The following is a 20,814-nucleotide window of genomic DNA, read 5'->3' as shown; positions in this document are numbered from 1 at the left end:
GCTGTGTTCATCCAGCTCTGCACCTTGTTGTCAGAGAAACTCAGCGATCTGGGAGCATCTGTAGAGAGAAAACAGAGTTAATGTTTCAGTCTGCAGGTCTGAAGAAGGGTCATTGGACCAGAAACATAAACTCTGTTTTCTCTCCACAGATGCTGCCAGACCGGCTGAGTTTCTCCAATAATTTCTGTTTTTGTTTCAGTGCTACAGCAGAGCTGTTTCTGAGCCAATAGTCAGACAGTACCTTGGAATGGGACATCAACAAGCTTTGAATGGTCAAACAGCATCCCGTTCATCGAGGTCTTGGTATCTTTCCTGTCAGCCATGATCTGTGGAGATAGAGTAGTGCATCGGTTGTTGTGGGCAAATTGGAGGTGGGTAACACCCACAGTCCAAGTCTGAAGACAGACAGACTCCGGGGTGGGGGGGGAATGGGAAACAAAGGAACTGTCTCTTAGGAGAAGCAGGGAAATCTGAAGAAATCTGGGCAAGTAAGGAAAAAAGAAACACTGTGGAAATTCCTCTAAGATTATGGAAACCATTCTATGAGGTTACAACGGATCGAACTTAGAATTCTTCTGAGGAAATTTGGGCAATGTAGGACAACGGGCAGAGGACAGACTGGTGTTAGTACATTTATCTACTGGGTGTCTCCAGCCTGCTCAGTACAAATGATGTTACAAGTCCCCCAATCAAGGTTCCCCTTCTCGCTGACTCTATCTCAGCAGCCTGCATTAGAACTGAGAATCCAGTACACCTGTCACTTCTTAAAATCAGATAGTACAGAAAGAAGTCTGGCACACAGTGCCTGAGCTCATTCTTTGAGAGATTTGGTCAATTAGTCTTTTGTCCCTTTGCCAAGAACCCCCTCTATATTTATCCATTACCTGCTGCCTACTCTACTATAGTGACTATATTTCCCAAAGCACTTCATTGGTTGTAAAGCAATTTGGGATATTTAGTGGTCATGTCAGAAACTAGTAAATGCAAGTTTTTCTTTTATTCACTTCAGAAAAGTTATTGAATTTGCTCCACCCATTTCAGGCAGAACATTCCAGATCATGACAATTCCCAGAGTTTAAAAAAAACTTCTCAACTCCTGACCAAGTTTTTTGCTAAATAGTTTAAATCTCTAACCTCTTGTTACCATCGTCCTTTTGCCACTGAAAAAACTTCTCTCTATCTTCTCTAGAACTCCAAGCTTTATTTTGCATCTCCCATAGCAAATATACCTGTTAAAAGCTGGTAACAATTCTCGACTGTTGCTTCGCATTTAATTATACACATGGCACTGATTGGATCCCACTACAAGGCTGGAAATCGTTGTCTAACTCAACAGCCCGTTGTGGTGCTGAGGGGAATGCTGCACTGCAGAAGGTACCAGCCTTCAGGTGAGACTTTTAAACTAAGGTTATATGGAGTATCAATATCAATGCAAAGTCTGGCTTGCCAAAACTAAAAGAAAAGCTTACATTTCCATAACACCTTCCAGACTTATACGCAAGATCAACAGCACAGAAAAAGGCCCTGTGACCCATCATGTTTGCATTGGCCAAAAACAACGACCTAACAATTCTCACCCCATTTTCCAGCACTTGGTCTACTGCCTTGTCTCCCTTGGCATTGCAAATGTACAGTTAAATACTTAAATGTTCTGAGGGTTTCTACTTCTCCCACCCTTACAGGCAGTGAGTTCCAGACTCCCACCCTCTGGGTGAAAATGTTTTTTTCTCACATCTCCTCTAAACCTCTTGCCCCTTACCTTAAACCTATGCTCTGTAGTCACTGATCCCTCTATCTAGGGCAGAAGTTATTATCTTATCTATGTCCCTCATAATTTTATACATCTCAGTCATGTCGCCTCTTAATCTCCTCTACTCTGGAAGAAAACAACCCCAGTCTGTTCAAGACAACAGTGTAGAGCTCGAGGAACACAACAGGCCAGGCAGCAACAGAGGAGTAGGAAAGTTGACGTTTCGGGTCAGGATCCTTCTTCAGAAATGGGGAGGGGGAAGGGAGCTGGGAAATAAATAGAGAGAGGAGGGGTAGCGCTGGGTTAAGTAGGTGGGATGATGATCGGTGAGTGCAGGTAGGGAATGGGGGGATTGGTCAGTGGGATTGGAGGGGTGGATAGGTGGGAGAGAAGATGGACAGGTTGTGTCAGGTCACGGAGGCGGGGATGAGAGGGAGTACTGGACCCAGGATGAAGCCGGGGCTGGAGAGATTTTAAAACTGGTGAATTCCAGACTTAGGCCATTGGGCTGTAGGCTCCTGAGGTGGAATATGAGGTGCTGCTCCTCCAGTTTCCGGGTGGTGTCAGTGTGACACTGGAAAAGGCCCAGAATGGACATGTCACCCAGGGAGTGGGAGGGGGCGTTAAAATGGTTGGTACCAGAAAGTGTTGTCACTTGCCGCGAACAGCGTGCAGATGCTCTATGAAACGGTCTCAGAGTCTACGCTTGGTCTCACTGATATGGAGGAGTCCACATCAGGAACAGTCGATACAGTAGACCAAGTTGACGGATGTACAGGTGAATCCATGTCTGATATGAAACTGTGTTGTTTCTTACTCCAGCATCTCCAGTTCTTGCTATCTCCCAGTCTGTTCAATCTCTCTTCATAACTGAAATTCTCTAGCACAGGTAACATCCTGGTAAATCTCCTCTGTACCCTCCTCAGTATACTCATATCCCTCCCATAATGTGGATTCCAAAACTGCACACAATACTCTAGCTGTGAACTAACTCACATTCTATACAGTTCCAGCATCACCCCCCTGCCCTTAACCTTGATGCCTCGACTAATAAAGGCCAATGTACCACATGCCTTCTTAACCACTTTATCCATCTGAATGATATTGTAAGGTACCGGTGTAGATACACATCAAGGTACCTCCAATCCTCGATGCTGCCCAGGGCCCTACTGTTCATCATGTATTCCCTTGCCTAGTTTAGGTGTATCACTCACATATGTCTGGATTGAATTATATTTTATATTGGTAAATTGATCTGCCTAGCACATATATATCCTCTTGTAGTCTATGGCTGTCCTCCTCACTATTTAACACTCAAATAATTTTTGTATCATCTGCAAACTTACTAATTAACCTTCCTACATTCAAGTCTAAATTATTTTTATGAACCACAAACAGCAAGGGCCCCAACACTGACCCCTGTGGGATCCCACTGGACACAGGCTTCTAGTCACAAAATCACCCTCAACTGTCACTCGCTGCTTCCTGCTGCTCAGCCAGTTGTGGATCCAATTTGCCAAATTTCCTTGGATTCCATGTGCTCTAACCTTTGCTATCAGTCTCTCATGTGGGACCTTATCAAAAGCCTCGCTGAAGTCCAAGTAGGCAAGGCTTTTGATGTAGCCTTCACCTATATATCCAGTAACCTCTTTGAAAAATACAATCAAGTTGGTCAGATACAACCTCGCCTTAACAAGACCATGCCAACTGTACTTGATTAATCCCTGACTCTCTAAATGCAGATTAATTCTATCCCTCAGAATTGCTTTCAATAGTTTCCCCATCACTGAGGTTAGACTGAGTGGCCTGTAGTTACCTAGTTTATCCTTTGCTTCCTTCAGGATGTCCCAAAGTCCTTTAGAGCCAATGGAGTATTTTAAAGTGCAGTCGTTGCTCTAATGTGGGGAGAAACATGACAGAATTTTTTTTTGGGTGGGGGGGGGGGGGCACGGCGTGATGGCCTAGGGGTATAATTGCTGCAGTTAATCCGGAGATCCAGGTAATGGTCTGGGGACCTGTGTTTGAATCCTGCCATGGGAGATGGTAGAATTTGAATTCAATAAAAATCTGGAATTAAGAGTCTAATGACGACCACAAATCCATTGTTGATTTTGAGCAAAAACCCATCTGGTTCACTAATTTGCCATTCTCACCTTCTCTGGCCTACATGTGACTCCAGACCCATCAGCAACACCATCATTCCATGAATGAATTTTTTAAAAATGCCAAAGTGTGCACTACAAGATCCCATAAATCTATATATAACAGGCAGCTAATCTGTTTTAACGATGTTGACTGAGGGATAACCAATGGCCAGGATGCTGGGGGGGCACTTCATTGTTCCTCTACGAAATAGTGACATTTTATATTGATCTGAGGAAACATATGCAGCCCTTACTTTAAATTTCTTTCCGGAAGATGAAAACAAATTGGTTATTTATTTAATTTTTGTTGGTGGAATCCTGCTGTGCTTATTTTAGTGTCTCTCCACGTGAAAGCAATTCATTGTTAAAGTATTTTCAATATTTGTGTAACGTATGGATTTAATGGATAGATAAGTGTCAATCTTTCTGCTTAACCTGAGAATCTATTCTGGATATATTAACAAGAGGAGGTTGTGCAGTTAACCAAGTATAAAAAGCAAGCTCTCAGTTAGCCCCAATGACACAAGTATGGCCCATGGACTATGTGTACCTGGGCTGGTCAGGTTCACTCACAGACCAGCAAGTGTGACTGTGGGTGATCAATACCTTTGAGCAGATTTCATGCAGTCTGGTGGCAATGGCCTTTGCCGGCAGGTCACAGCGGAATACGTGACATTTCAGTACACGCGTCAGTTTGTCTCTGGCGACATAGGCAAAATCCCTAAAATAAAACAGAACTTATTAAAATACCTGGAGAGAGATAAAATGGATAAGTGACAGAAACTGAACTTATAACCTGAATCCACTTAGGTTGTGTTGAATAAGCAGAGTACGTGTAGACACTGTCTCCTCATTAGGAGCAATAGAAGTAACACTAATATTACAAGGCTAGGAATTACAGAAACTTCAAAATAAAGAAAGGCAAGAACTGCATGTCAAACATCACCTTTCACCATCTTAGGAAACCCCAAAGTGCTTCACAGCCAATGAAGTGTGTTTTGAAGTGCAGTTACTGCTGCAGAAAATGTGGCAGCCAAATGGCTCACTGCAAACTTCCACAAACAACAATGTGGCAACCAATAGGTAATTTATATTTCTGCTGTTAATTGGGGGATAAATATGGATCCCGGCACCACAGAAAACATCCTGCTTTAATGTGAAATAGTTCAATGGTAATTCTCACACCCATGAAGAGAGACATGGGACCTCGCCAGAAAGGTGACCCTCTGACAGAGTCCCTCAGTACTGAACTGAGTGGAAGCCTGGATTTTGTCCTTGTTTCTGGAGTGGGGTTTCAACTTATGAACTTCTGACTCTGTGTTTAGACTGTTATTCCTCACTAAATCACAGACAATACATTCAGTCAACAACAAACTTCTACTGTGTGCTAACACAGAAGAACACAATGAGGGTGAAATAGGACTTGAGGCTACAGGTATTGGAGGTGATTGGGGTTGGGAGTGTGGATAACAGTTTTGCGTCCAGTCTACACCAACATAACAGGGTAGATACGCAAGGGGAATTCACACACAGGAAGCAAAGGAATGAAAATGAATGTGATGTACGGGCAGGCAGTAACTAGGACAAATGCGGCAGATTCTATTTCAGGAAAGACTAGCTTCATTAAAAATGTGTTCATGAAGACTGGAAGATGACACAATGAGGTGAAGGATGCGAGAAATAGAGGCTTGGATACTATACCTCTCACTGCATCACAGCCAGATCAGCCAGAGGAGAGAAAAACCAAATTAGATCATTACACCACGCAAGAAACAACCTTAACACTGCACAACAGCAGGACAGTCAGTACGCCACTGCCAAGGGAGTTATTTGTACACTGAATGGTCTCTCAGATCAGTACACTGTCTGGTGTCTCTCACTTTTACATACACAGGGTGCTAGATGTTTAGAACTTTCTACCACATATGGCAGTGGATGCTGGATCAGTGTTAATTTTGAGATTTTTTTGTTAAGCAAAGTTATTAAGGGATATTGGTCAAAGGCAGATATATAGAGTTAGGCCACAGATCAGCCATGATCTCAGTGAATGATGGAACAGGTTCTAGGGGCTGAATGGTCTACCAAAGGTCCTATGGTCCTTGTCCTCTCTCTCAGTAAGACATCCTGTACACTGACTGGTATCTCTGAGTCCCCTCTTTCTTTCAGGGAAATATCCTGTACACTGACTGGTGTCTTTCAGTGCCCCCCCGTCTCTCTAAGATATCCTGTACACTGACTAGTGTCTCTCGGTCCTCTCTCTCTCTCAGTAAGATATCCTGTACACTGACTGATGTCTTTCATTCCCCTCTCTATCTCTCTCAGGGTGATATCTACACTCACTGGTGTCTCTCAGTCCCCTCTCTCTCTCAGGGAGATATCCTGTATGCTGACTGGTGACTCTCAGTCCTCTTTCTCTCTCTCTCTCTCTCTCAGGGAGATATCTACACTCACTGATGGCTCTCAGTCCCCTCTCTCTCTCTCTCAGGGATTATCTACACTGAGTGGTGTCTCTCAGTTCCTTCTCTCTTGGGGAAATATCGCAGCAACTTGTTTAGTACACTTTGTTGGCTTTCAATTAGGCATATTTATTCTTCTTTAGGGACCACTTAATACCTTGGGACTTTGCAAATGTTATCTACAGCTGCAGTAAGGTCTCATACTCTAATCTCTTTCTAGCGAAAGTTGACAGAGTATTTGCTTTCCGAGTTGCTTATATTCCCTGCATATTAACTCTCAGATTTGTGTACGTGGAAATCCAGATCCCAATGATTACTGATGCTTCCCTGTCTCTCACCATCCAAAACTATTTATTTTTAAAATTTCACACATCCCCACCTTAAATTACACGTGCTTCTGTTAACATTGATCCAGTAGGCCCTGTACAACTTTGTGGAATTCCAGATGTGAAAATGCTGCTACAAGTGCCCACCAACTCCTGGGTTGATAGGAAGTGAGGGGTGGGTTGAAGGCAAGGTCAGGGAACTGAGACAGAGTTTGCTCACCTATGGATTGAGGGTAAAGGCAGCATAGTGAGAGTGCAGGATGATAGCACACAAAGGGAGCTGTGATCTTTACATACCGCCCACTGTCCCGGCCGACACCCCATACCCGGATGCTAACAATCGGTTGTGTGTGTAGCAAATTCTGGCCCAGGGGATCGATGAGGTTCAGCGTGTCGTCTTCAAGCAGTAGCAGCATGTCTTTACCCTGGGAAGAAGAGGCAATGTTTTAACCAGCAACTGTCAGCTAATGCAAACTTTAGCTGCTGTTCTACGAGAAATAAAGCAGCCACTTCATACACAGCCAAATTCCATAAACAGTAATAAGAAAGTTAACCATTAGATCTGCTTTTAATGTTGGCAGATCCCAAACTACTGTCTATGACACCAGGTATGATAAGAAGTACATGATTTACGTACATTAGTATCTTTTTTGCAAAGTACATTTTACCATAGAGACAGTCAAACATGGCTCAATAGAGTCAGAGAGGTTTATAGCACGGAAACGGACCCTTCAAACCAACTTGTCTGTGTCGCCCAGTTTTCACAATTAAACTAGTCCCATTTGCCTGCATTTGGTCCATATCCCCTCATACCTATCCCATCCATGTACCTGGCCAAATATTTCTTAAATGACAAAACTGTACTCGCCTCCACCACTACCTCTGGCAGCCATTTCCAGATGCTCACCACCCTCTGTGTGAAAGAAGTGTCCCTGGACTCTCTTGTATCTCTCCCCCTCACCTTAAACCTACGCTGTCTAGTTTTAGACTCTCGTACCAGCTGTCGGCTATCTACCTTACCTGTGCCTCACATGATTTTATGGACCTCCATAAGGTCATCCTCAGTCTCCTACACGCCAGGAAAAAAAGAACAAAGAACAACATAGCACAGGAACAAGCCCTTTGGCTCTCCAAGCCTGCGCTGACATATTTTGCCCTCTTGAACGAATACATGAATAGTAAAAAAGAGGAAAAAGTCCCAGTCTATCTAGCTTCTCCTTTTAACTCAAACCTTCCAGTCCAGGTAGCATTCTTGTAAATGTTTTCTGCACTCTTTCTTGTTTAATAACATCCTTTCGATAGTAGAGTGACCAGAATTACACGCAATACTCCAAATGTGACTTTACCAACGTCTTGTACAGCTACAACAAAACATCTCAACTTCTACACCCAATGCTCTGACAATGCTTCTTCACCCTCCTGTCTACCTGTGATTCCACTTTCAAGGAGCTATGAACCTGTACTCCTAGATCTCTTTGTTCTATAACGCTTCCCACGGCCCTACCATTGACTGTCCAAGTCCTGTCCTGGGTTGACCTACCAAAATGCAACACCTCGCATTTACCTAAATTAAACTCCATTTACCATTCCTCAGCCCGCTGGCCCAGTTGATCAAGATCTCGCTGTATTCCCAGATAACCTTCCTCACTGACTGTTATTCCATCAATCTTGGTGTTATCTGCAAACCTTCTAACGATACCTCCTAAATTCTCACCCAAATCATTTATATAATAGACTCATACAAATTATTCACATAATTCTGAAGAGTTTTCCTTTAAAATAAAGACCGTATACCCCTGAGGGGTGTTAAAGGAAAATAATTTATATTGTTCCAAAGAAGAGTTAGATCAGATGCTGCCAGACCTGCTGAGTTTCTCCACCATTTATGTTTTTAGTTCAGATTTCCAGCATCTGCAGTAATTTGCTTTTATTTGAGTATTTATATGGTGGGGGTTTTCTAAAGGTCAATATCAACACTGAAGGCCATTAGCCTGTTTTCAGTACAGAATAATCAAGAATCAATTTTAGTTTAGAAAACCTAGAGATTTAAAGTCAGCAGGACAGTTCAAAGGACACCTGGCTGAGTCAGAAGCAAGGTAATTTTTTTTTCTTGTCCAATACCATTCTCCTTAAAGGAGTACAGGACAGTTCAGGGAAAACAGTCATCAGCAGGAATATTTAGCTTGTGCAGCCTCCAAACCAGGAGAGATCTGTTAGAAATCTGCAGGTTATTAGAAGTTGAGAAAGTTTAAACCCTCAGTTTTATCAGTGGCGATTGGTTAATTCAGTTGGCTGAACAACTGGTTTAATGATGCATAGTGACATCGACAGCATGGTTTCAATTCCCACATCTGCTTAGGTTACTACAAAGGTTCCACCTTCTCAACCTCTGTTCTTGTCTGAGGTGTGGTGACCCCCAGGGTAAACCACAACAAGCTGTGTCTCTTTAATGAGCAGTCTTATGGTCTGGTAGAGCTATGGCAAATTTAACTTTATTAGTCAGGAACCCGTTCTGAGGAAGGGTCACCGGACCCAAAATGTTAACTCTGTTTATTCCTTCACAGATGCTGCCAGACCTGCTGAGCTTTTCCAGCAACTTTGTTTTTGTTCCTGATTTACAGCATCCGCAGTTCTTTTGGTTTTTATTAACTTTATTAGTATTCATTTAGGAAACTGGAGGAAAATCGGTGAAGTGCAAGTTAAAGGATTTGATTAAGAAGGGTAATTTCTCTAGATTTGAACTTCTAAAAATTGGTGTTGGCTAACAGGTTGAAAAATTTATTTTGCAGCGAATGTGTTAACGAACACGTTAACTCATTATTTTAAAAAGGCTGATCTATCAAACCAGATTTAATTCTGGGATCTGACTTGTCCAGCAGTAACATCATAAAGTGAACTCTGCTTTTGCAAAATTGTCATCTGATCCAATAAACACCTCAAGAGGCAGCTATGCTGGCACAACGTCCAACAATGTAGCACTCCCTCAGCACTGACCCTCCGACAGTGCGGCGCTCCCTCAGCACTGACCCTCCCACAGTGCGGCGCTCCCTCAGCACTGACCCTCCCACGGTGCGGCGCTCCCTCAGCACTGGCCCTCCGACGGTGCGGCGCTCCCTCAGCACTGGCCCTCCGACGGTGCGGCGCTCCCTCAGCACTGACCCTCCGACGGTGCGGCGCTCTCTCAGCACTGACCCTCCGACAGTGCGGCGCTCCCTCAGCACTGACCCTTTGACAGTGCAGGGGTCTCTCAATGCTCACCCTCCGACACTGCGGCACTCCCTCAGCACGAACTCTTTGAACGTGCAACATTTCTTCAGTAATATTGAGGGGGAAGCGACAGCCTTGTGGTATTATTGTTAGACTGTTAATCTGGGGACCCAGGTAATGTTCTGGAATCCGGGTTTCAAATCTCGTCATGGCAAATGGTGGAATTTGAATTCAATTAAAAAAAATCTAGAATTAAGAATCTAATGATGACCATGAATTGTCGATTGTCAGGAAAAACCCATCTGGTTCACTAATGTCCTTCAGGGACGAAACTGCCATCTTTACCTGGTCTGGCTTATGTGTGACTCCAGACCCCCAGCAATGTAGTTGACTCTGAACTGTCCTCTGGGCAATTAGGGATGGGCAATAAATGTTGGCCCAGCCAGTGACGTCCTCATCCCGTGAATGAATAAAACGCTACAATATATCTTTGACAATATGGCACCGCCTCGGTAACGACCCTCCATCTCACAAATTTGTAAACAAAGAACAAGAGTAGGCAACTCCGTCTTTGAGCCTACTCCATCCATTCATAAGATCACAATTTTAACCTCAACTCTACATTCCTGCTTTTTTTTTTAAATTCACTTGTGGGATGTAGGCATTGCTGGTGGAGCCAGCATTTATTGCCCGTCCCGAGTTGCCCTTGAGAAGGTGATGGTAAGCTGCTTTCTTGAATTGCTGCAGTCCATGTGCTGTAGACAGACCCACAATGCTGTCAGGGAGGGAATTCCAGGATTTTGACCCAATGACACTGAAGCAACAGTGATAGGTTTCCAAGTCAGGATGGTGAGCAGCTTGGATGGGAATTTGCAGGTGATGGCGTTCCCACATATCTGCCTTGTCCTTCTAGGTGGAAGTGGTTGTGGGTTTGGACAGGTTTGTCTAAGGAGCTTTGACAGATTACAGCAGTGCATTTTGCAGATGATACACACTGCTCCAACCGAGCATCTGTGGTGGAGGGACTGAATGTTTTCTATGTTTGCGGATGTGGCGTCAATTATGCGGGCTGCTTTTTCCTGGATGGTGTCACACTTTTTGAGTGCGTTGTGGAGAATACTTAAGTGGGAAATATTCCATCACACTCCTGACCTGCACATTGTAGATAATGGACAGACTCCGTCAGGTGGTGAGTTACTTACTGCAGTATTCATAGCCTCTGATCTACTCTTGTAGATACTGTATTAATGACAAATTTCTGGTCAATGGCATTCCCTAAGATCACAGAGAATTCGGTGATAGTGATGCCACTAAATTTCACAGGGCAGTGGGTCTTTGTCTGGCACAAATGTTACTTGCCACTTTTCAGCCCAAGCCTGGATATTGTCCAGATTTTGTTCCATTTGGACATGAAATGCCTCCAAATCTGAGGAGTCATGAATGGCTCTGAAAATTGTGCCATCATCGATGAATATTTCCACTTCTGACCTTATAATAGAGGGAAGGTCATTGAAGCAGTTGGAGATGGTTGGGCCTAGGACACTACCCTGAGGAACTCCTGCGAAGATGTCCTGGAGCTGAGATGACTGAAATCCAACAACCACAACCATTTTCCTATATGTCAGGTATGACTCCAACCAGTGGAGAGTTTCCCCCAATGCCACACTCGTCAAATGTGGCCTTGATGTCAAGGGCTGTCACTCTCACCTCACCTCTGCTATTCAGCCCTTTTGTCCATGTTTGAATCAAGACCATGGACCTAGTGGAACCCAAACTGGGCATCACTGAGCAGGTGATTGTTGAGCAGGTGCTGCTCAATAGCACTGTTGATGACACTTTACTGATGATCTCGGGTAGACTGATGGGATGGTAACTGGCCGGAACAAAAAAAGAAGTTGCTGGAAAAGCTCAGCAGTTTGAAATAAACTGACGTTTTCCCAGTCACCATCAGCTCTGAGGAAGGGTCATGGGACCCAAGAGAACATAGAACATAGAACAGTACAGCACAGTACAGGCCCTTCGGCCCACGACGTTGTGCCAAACTTTTTTATCCTAAACCTAAGGTCTATTTAACCTCCACCCCTACCTTATACTATCATCCATATGCCTATCTAATAGACGCTTAAATGACCCTAATGAGGCCGACTCCACTCCCCTCTCCGTCAATGCATTCCACGCCCCTACCACTCTGTAGTAAAGAACCTACCTCTGACGTCTCCCCATATTTACCTCCACTCACTTTAAAACTATGCCCCCTCATAATAGCTACCTCCTCCACCCTAGGAAAAAGTCTCTGGCTGTCTACTCTATCTATACCTCTGATCATTTTGTACACCTCTCTCAAGTCACCTCTCATCCTTCGTCGTTCTAAAGAGAAAAGCCCTAGCTCTCTCAACCTTTCCTCATAAGACCTTCCCTCCATTCCAGGCACCATCCTGGTAAATCTCCTCTGCACCGTTTCCAACGCTTCCACATCTTTCCTGTCATGAGTCGACCAGACACAATACTCCAGATGTGGCCGAACCAGGCTTCTGTATAGCTGGACCATAACTTCACGGCTCTTGAACTCAATCCCTCTATTAATGAAAGCTAACACACCATACGCCTTCTTAACATCTCTATCCACCTGGATGGCAGCTTTCAGGGAACTGTGGACATGAACCCCGAGATCCCTCTGCTCCTCCACACTGCCAAGAATCTGTATGTTAACCCTGTATTTTGCTTTCAAATTTGTCCTTCCAAAATGAATCACCTGACACTTTTCAGGGTTAAACTCCATCTGCCACTTCTCAGCCCAGCTCTGCATCCTATCAATGTCCCTTTGTAACCTAGAACAGCCCTCCGCACTGTACACAACTCGACCCACCTTCGTATCGTCCACAAACTTACTAATCCACTCTTGACCACTCCTTCATCCAAATCATTTACAAAAATCACAAATAGAAGAGGACCCAGAACAGATCTTAACTGAGCACCATGTTGAGTATTTTCTGTCCACTACCACCCTTTGTCTTCTACGGGTCAGTCAATTCTGAATCCAATCTGCCACATTTCCCCCATCCCATGCCTCCTTACTTTCTGCATGAGGCTACCATGGGGAACCTTATCAAACGCCTTACTTAAATCCATGTATACCACATCCACTGCTCTACCTTCATCCAGGTGTTTGGTCACTTCTTCAAAGAATTCAATAAGGTTTGTGAGGCATGATCTACCCATCACAAATCCATGCTGACTATCACTAATCAAACTGTGCCTATCCAAGTGATCATAAATCCTAGCTCACAGAGCCCTTTCCAATAATTTGCCCACCACTGACATAAGACTAACTGGCCTGTAATTTCCGGGGTTATCCCTATTCCCTTTTTTGAACAAGGGAATAATGTTTGCCTCTCTCCAATGTTGCAGTACTATACCTGTGGACAGTGAAGACGAAAAGATCATTGCCAAAGGCCCTGCGATCTCTTCCCTAGCTTCCCATAGAATCCTTGGATAAATCCCGAAACATTAACTCTGATTTTTTCTTCACAGATGCTGCTAGACCTGCTGAACTTTTCCAGCAACTTCTGTTTTTGTTCCTGATTCACAGAGTCCGCAGTTCTTTCGGTTTTTATTGGTAATTGGCTGGGTTGGATTTGTCCAGCTTTTTATGTACAGGACATACCTGGACAATATCCAACATTGTCAGGTGCATGCCAATGTTGTAACTGTACTGGAACAGCTTGGCTAGGGGAGCGGCAAGTTCTGGAGCACAAGTCTTCAGTACTATTGGCCGAACGTTGTCAGGGCCCATAGCCTTTGTTGTATCTAGTGCCTCCAACTGCTTCTTGACATCATGTGGAGTGGATCAAATTAGCTGAAGACTGGTATCTGTAACATGTGGCACCTCTGGAGGAGTTTGGGATGAAGCACCCACTTGGTACTTCTGGCTGAAGATTGCTGCAAATGTTTCAGCTTTATCTTTTACACTAATGTGCAGGACTCTCCCATCATTGAGGATGGAATATTTGTGGAACCTTTCCCTCCAATGAGTTATTTGCTTGTCTGCTACTATTCATAACTATACGTGGCAGGACTGCCTCATCGGATAAAGGCAAGCGTCCATACGCCTTCTTAACCACCCTATTAACCTGTCCTACCACCTTCAGGGATCTGTGGACAAACACCCCAAGATCCCTTTGTTTCTCTGAGATTCCTAGTGTCCTGCCATTCATTGAGTACTCCCTTGTCCTGTTTCTTTTTCCATTGTGCATCGCCTCACACTTATCAGGATTAAATTCCACCTGCCACTGATCAATGTTTTCAGTGAGGAAATTACGAACATTGGATTTCTGATCAATCACACTCCCAATGGCCATCCATTAAATACCACACCCAGGAGATGCTGAAGAAACCAATTACATATCAGCAGCAGCTTAAGCATACATGAGAAGCAGGAGTAGGACATTCGATCCCTTTGAGCCTGTTCCACTAGTTGATACGTTCACTGCTGATCTGATTGTGGCCTCAACTTCACTCTCCTGTCTGAACCCAGATACCCATCTCTGCCATGATTCTGCCTGTATCATTTTCTGGAAAGAAAGCTTCGAAGACTCAGGACCCTCCAGAGAAAATTTCTCCTCACCTCCGACTGACATAATTGAAGACTATCAGATCAGGCATGATCTCATTGAACCGCAGAGCATATTCAATGGCTTGAATGACCTACTTCTCTCCTAATCTTACGGTCTTGTTTTTGAGGAAGGGTCACCGGTCATGAAACGTTAACGCTGATTTTTCTGCATAGATGCTGCCAGACCTGCTGAGTTCTTCCAGTAATTTCTGTTTTTGATCTTGCTTTTAAACTGTGCCCCTAGTTTAGTTAGGTCTCTGACAGTGGGTGAAGTGCTGAAATGCGACTGCCAGGCATTCTTAGGTCAAGGGTCATGATCAGGCCCAGCTGTCCTGTTGAAAGTTTCTACCTACCTCCCCCCAGGTTCCTGCAGCATCGTGCAGGTTGTTCTTGTGGTAGGACAGCTGTCGTATACAGTTGTTGACAGCAATGCTGCTCTTTCCTGGAGCGAGGTCCTCCTCCAACATCTCTACCCAACCAAGGGATCGGACGGAAAAACACTGCAGAAAACACAGCCACAGTCATTCCTGCACATTCAGTACAACATCAGTAATCAGGAGAATCAAGTTTGTGGAAGGCAGAGGACCTGTGCTGGAGAATGGATCTTGTAAGGATGGATGGGTGTTAGTGCTGATCAACAACAATGGAAACTGGGAGGTTGACAATGCTGAAGAATGAAGCTTGTGGGAACGGGACGGAATATGTAGGAGTCACACCACAATTGCATAAAGTTTCTTTTAGCACTCCCCTGGATACCTTCAGTTCTCGACAGGGCCTCTCAGACAAAGATATGAGCCCTGGAGGAGTGCAGCACAGATTCAGCAGCCTGATACCAGCAGTAAGAGATCAAGCTGTACAGATAGATCTGTAGTGCTCAGAACAAACAGGTATTAATTTCCAGTTAGTGAAGCAAGATGGAGTTAAGTTACAGCTCAGTCCATGATGGAGAAGGCACGAGAGGTTGAACCGTCTTTTGAGAATGACAGACTGGAAGAATTTATCCTGAAATTTGTCTAATGCAACATACCAGCAAAATCCAAGTGATCACTTGCCCCCAACATGCAACAAACTGGCAATTACTTCCAGCAGAAGGGTGATAAAATAGGAACTCATTAAATTGAGGAACTAAGCAGCAATTCCGTGTCTAATGACATGGTCTATCTGCCCTAGAAACATTTACTGGAGACAATGTAGAGGGAGCTTCACTCTCCATATGATCCCGTGCTGTCCCTGCCTTGAGAGTGTTTGGTGGGGACAGTGTCAGGGAACATTACCTTCAGTTTACTTCAAAGCAGTAGACAGAGCTTTATTTTCCATTTAACAGAGCATAGAGAGCTTTAACTTCAGTATAAAAGATACTCTATCTAACCCATGTTGTCCCTCATGGGAATGTTTGGTGGTGACAGCGTCGAGGGAGCTTTAATTTCAGTTTAAAAGAGTATAGGTAGTTTTACTCTCTACCTATCCCCATGCTATTCTGAAGGGTCACTGGACCCAAAATGTTAACTCTGATTTCTCTCCACAGATGCTGCCAGATCTGCTGATATTTTGCAGCAATTTCTATTTCTGTATCCCCAAGCTATACCTGTCTTGGGAGTGTTTGATGGAGACATTTTAGAAGTAGCTTTACTTTCTGTTTAAAAGTGTGGAGAGAGCTTTAATTTTAGTTTAAAGCAGTGGAGGGAGTTTTAATCTGTATCTAATCATATGCTGGAAGGATGGCATATTTCTGTCCCTAAAGGGCCTGTACACAACTGACAGTGATTATGTGGTCATCTGACTACATGGCTGTTATTAGAATAGCTTTTCATTCCAATTTTTTTTTATTGGTTTACAAAATGTCCTCAGAACATTAGCCTGAGGTTCTAGATTACTAGCCCAGCGACATTACCACTACGCCACCACCTCACCTTTGACTCATCATCGGTATTTAGGATATTTTTGTAATTATCCTCTTCTGTTTGGCCTCTGAGGGAAAGAAATTACAAAGTTAAAATGGATTTTATTAATTTGTCAAAACTTTGTTAAATAATAAGCAGCAAAGTTGGATAGACTGGGACGTTTTTCATTGGAGTGAAGGAGACTGAGCGGTGACCTTATGGAGGTCCATAAAATCATGAGAGGCAGAGATAAGGTGGATAGCCAACAGCTTTTCCCCACGATAGGGGAATCTAAAACTAGATGGCATATGTTTAAGGTGAGAGGGGAGAGATACAAGAAGAGTCCAGAGGGTCAATTTTTTCACACAGACTGTGAATGGCCTCTTCTTGCTCTTATCTTCTATCTTCTATGAAAACTGGTTAGCAGACAGGAAACAGATAGTAGGAATAAGTGGATATTTTTCAGAGCGCAAGGTGGTGACAAACAGGGTAACACAAGTTCGGTTCCAGCTATTCAGAATATATACCAACAGTTTGGGTGAGGGAACCAAATGTTTACTGAGAACACAAAACTAGATGGAGAGAGTGGCGAGGAAAATGTAAAGAAGTGTCAATGCAGTTTAGACAAGTCGAGTGGGAAAATACATAGCACATGCAGAATAATGTGGATAAATGTGAAGTTATCCATTTTGATAGAAAAAACAGAATGTCAGAGTATTATTTAAATGGTGGTAGATGGAACTACTGATATACAGAGGGCCCTCCTTGCACATCAGTCACTGAAAACAAGTGCAGATGCAGCATGCAGTCAGTAAGGCAAATGCATATTGACCTTCATTCCAAGAGAGTTTGAGTACAGTTGGAAGAAACTCTTGCTGCAGCAGGCCTTGGTGAGACCCCACCCAGACTCTGGGTAGGGGCATGCTAGGGGCTCGGTTATAGTCTGTAGAAGGCCAGTTCCAAGCCGAGAAAAAGGCAGGGTTGCAAAGGTCATGGTTAAAGGCTAGGCAAGGAAAGGCAGTTAATGTTACAAACTTGGTACAGATGGCACGGGAGTAAGGGGCATGGTTACAGGTACAGCACGGGAGCAAAGGTAAAGTTACAGGCTGGGGAGCTGAGTGGGGGGCACGTTTACAGGGCAGTGTTTGAGATGTACAGATGCAATCTAATTCTCTGCTGTCCACCTCAACTCCTATTCCTAAGTTGAATTTTATGAAAAGCCACTGTTCACTCACCCGAGATTCAAAGATGCGTATCTTAGTGTTGCCCCCTCAAATTCTTTCAGACTTGTATCTGAGGTCTCAGTTGTGGTTTGGATCTCCTGGTGAGATATGAAGTCCAGCCGGTTAGAAATTCACAAACACCTTTAACAGGACAGATAAAAACAAGCCCAGCACAGACACACACACCTCGCACTTTCCTTATCCCTCCATTCATGACACTAACCCTTCCCATCTTCCCCAACCCTATCCCCTCCCCCTTGCCCCACAACCCTATCCAATGCCTCTTCCACCAATTCCTACCCTGTGCCACTTTCCCCTCCCAAATTTTATCCCTCCCCCTTTCCTGCCAAAGGCGAGATTGTGCCCCTTCTCTCACCCCACTCTCAACCCCGCCTACCAAAAGCCAACCATCTCTCTCTTTTCCTCAAAACCAAAGTCGCCCAATATCTGCCAAACCATCCATACTTGCCCAAGCCCACTCCACAAAATCCCATCTCCTGTCCACATGATGAAACCCCATCTCTTCCTCTCCATATCCCAAAATCCCGTCCCCTCCTCTCCATATCCCAAAACCCATCCCTTCTCCCCATCACCTCTCCACATCTGAAAATCTCACCCTCTTCTCCCTATCCACAACTGCACCAACATCTTCAAGGTAAACCTCAACTCCTCTCCCTCAACTCAATAAAACCATGCACGTCACACAGAATTAAAAAAAAAACACGGGTAGGCCATTCGGCCCTTTGAGTCTTTTCTTCCATTTGATATAATCATCCAACTCAACATTCCATTTCTGCTCCACCACCACCCCCCCAATATCTTTTGATCTCATTGGGGCTGAATGCTGTGTCCAACTCCTACATACGTTTAGGCCTCAACAGCTTTCTGTGACAGTGAATTCCATAGGCTCAGCACTCTGGAAGTGATAGCACTGGAGGGGGTGCACAGGAGATCCACCAGGATGTTGCCTGGGATACAGCAATTTAGCGATATAGACAGGCTGGATAAGTTCGGGTTGTTTTCTTTGGAGCAGAGAAGGTTGAGGGAGGACCTGATTGAAGTGTATAAGATTATGAGGGGCATGGACAGGGGAAATAGAAAGCTGCTGTTCTCCTTAGTCAAAGGATTAACAACAAGGGAGCGCATGTTTAACATGAAAGGCAGGAGATTTATGGAGGAATTGAGAAAAGATTTTTTTCATCCAGAGGTTGGTAGGGGTGTGAAATGCACTGCCTGGTAGGGTAGCTGAGGCAGGAAACCTCACAACCATTATAAGTACTTAGATGAGCACATGAAGTGTTATAACATTCAAAGCAGTGTGCCTCATGTGGGAAAGTGGATCTGGTGTAGGCAGCAGTACAATATTAGCAGTACAGACTTGACAGGCTGAAGGGCCTCTTCTGCGCTGTATGAATCTATGATTCTTTAGGTCAAGAAATTTCTCTCCACTCAGTCCTAAATCGTTTACCCTGTACGCTTCAATTTCCCCAGCTCTGGGCTCACTCGCCATCAGGAATATCCTTCCAGCATCTATTCTGTCTAGTCCTCTTATAATTTCAGAGGTTTCTATGAAATACCCCTCAGCTTTCTGAACTCCAGCAAATATGATCCTAAGTGATTCAGTCACTCCTCACACATCAGTCCTGCCATTCCAGGAATCAAATCAGCATTGTGGGGAGGCATTGGCCTAGTGGTATTATTGCTGGACTGTTAATCCAGAGACCCAGATATTATTCTGGGGACCTGGATTCGAACACCACCATGGCAATTGGGAATGGGCAATAAATGCTGCCTAGCCAGTGACACCCTCATCCCATGAATGAATAAAGAAAAGAGCCTTCACTGTACTCCCTCTATAGCAAGAGCATCCTTCCTCAGATAAGGAGACCAAACCTGCACTCAATATCCCAGGTGCAGTTTCACCAAGGCCTGTATACCAGCAGCAAGACATCCCTGCTCCTGTACTCGAATCCTCTTGCACTGAAGGCCAACATACCATTTGCCTTCCTCACCGCCTGCTGCACCTGCATGCTTACCTTCAGTGACAGTGGCTCTGACCTCCATAATCTAGAAATGCTTCGAGGTTGGTCTTGGCCCATATGAACTCTAGCCTGTCAGCCTACCTCAATCCCTTACAATTTGCCTACTGATGTAACAGGTCTACAGCAGGTGCCACTCCCCTATCTCTGCACTTATCCTTGGAATCTGGACAACAAGGACACCTACGTCAGACTCCTGCTCATTGTCATCAGCTCCACTTTCAATACCATTATCCCCTCCAGACTGATCTCAAAACTCTGAGACCTTGGTCTCAGCTCCGTCCTCTGAAATTGGATCCTCAGCTTTCTGACCTGTAGACCATAGTGAGGTTACGTAACTGCACCTCCTCCACAACAATACTCAATACTGGAACCCCCACAAGGATGCATTCTCAGCCTGCTACTGTACTCCCTGTATACCCATGACTGTGCTGCCAAATTCTGAATGAACGCCATCTACACCTTCGCTGACGACACCACTGTGGTAGGATGGATAGCTAACAACGGTGAGTCAGAATACACGACAGGAGATAGAGGGCTTGGTGACGCAGTGCAATGAGAACAAGCTCTCTCTCAACGTCAGCAAAACTAAAGAACTAATCATTGACTTCAGAAAGAAAGGGGGAGAACACACTCCATCTACATCAACAGAGCTGAGTTTGAGAGGGTGGACAGCTTCAGAACTTCCTAGGAGTGACGATAACCAACACCCTGTCCTGGACTTCCCACGTAGATGAGACGGTCAAGAAGGCACTTCTTCCTTAGGCAGCTCAGGAAATTTGGCATGTCCATGAGGACATCACCAACTTCTACAGATGCACCATTGAAAGCATAATGGCCTGATATGGCAACTGCTCTGCCCAGGACCATGAGAAACTACAGAAGGTGGTGGCACAGCGATCATTACGGAAGCCAACCTTCCATCCATGGACTATTTACATGGCTTGTTGCCGTGGAGCTGGAGGAACACAGCAGGCCAGGCAGCAGAGGAGCAGGAAAGTTGACGTTTCGGGTTAAGACCCTTTTTTAGAAAATAGTGGATACAACTTTCTGCTGTACATGTATAGCAATTTCGCTATAATGCAATTTTATATGATGATTTTCTATAGCACGAACATCATCAAAGACCCATCACTCCCTGGTAATGCTATTCTACAACCATTTCCATCAGGCAGAA

General features: G+C 44.4%; 1 protein-coding gene across 7 annotated transcripts in view; it reads right to left on the bottom strand.

The window, feature by feature from the left end:
- The window catches only part of apbb1 (amyloid beta (A4) precursor protein-binding, family B, member 1 (Fe65)), a 125,544-nt gene that overhangs the window by 65,292 nt on the left and 39,438 nt on the right, over positions 1 to 20,814 (bottom strand). For all 7 annotated transcript variants that reach the window (XR_007262357.1, XR_007262358.1, XR_007262359.1 and 4 more), the window contains 6 exons: positions 17,611 to 17,696; positions 16,406 to 16,463; positions 14,849 to 14,995; positions 6,974 to 7,101; positions 4,501 to 4,615; positions 242 to 326 (listed from right to left, as the gene is read on the bottom strand). Coding sequence is in view for 3 of the 7 variants with exons in the window: in XM_048598502.1 (XP_048454459.1) it covers positions 242 to 326; positions 4,501 to 4,615; positions 6,974 to 7,101; positions 14,849 to 14,995; positions 16,406 to 16,463; positions 17,611 to 17,696 (619 nt within the window). In the remaining 4 variants the exon portion in view is untranslated. The remainder of the gene's footprint in view (positions 1 to 241; positions 327 to 4,500; positions 4,616 to 6,973; positions 7,102 to 14,848; positions 14,996 to 16,405; positions 16,464 to 17,610; positions 17,697 to 20,814) is intronic.

Source organism: Rhincodon typus, chromosome 6 (genome assembly GCF_021869965.1).
Source record: "Rhincodon typus isolate 14 chromosome 6, sRhiTyp1.1, whole genome shotgun sequence".
Taxonomy (NCBI): domain Eukaryota; kingdom Metazoa; phylum Chordata; class Chondrichthyes; order Orectolobiformes; family Rhincodontidae; genus Rhincodon; species Rhincodon typus.
The sequence above is the reverse complement of the archived record's forward strand: the minus strand, read 5'-3'. Positions and strand labels throughout refer to the sequence as shown.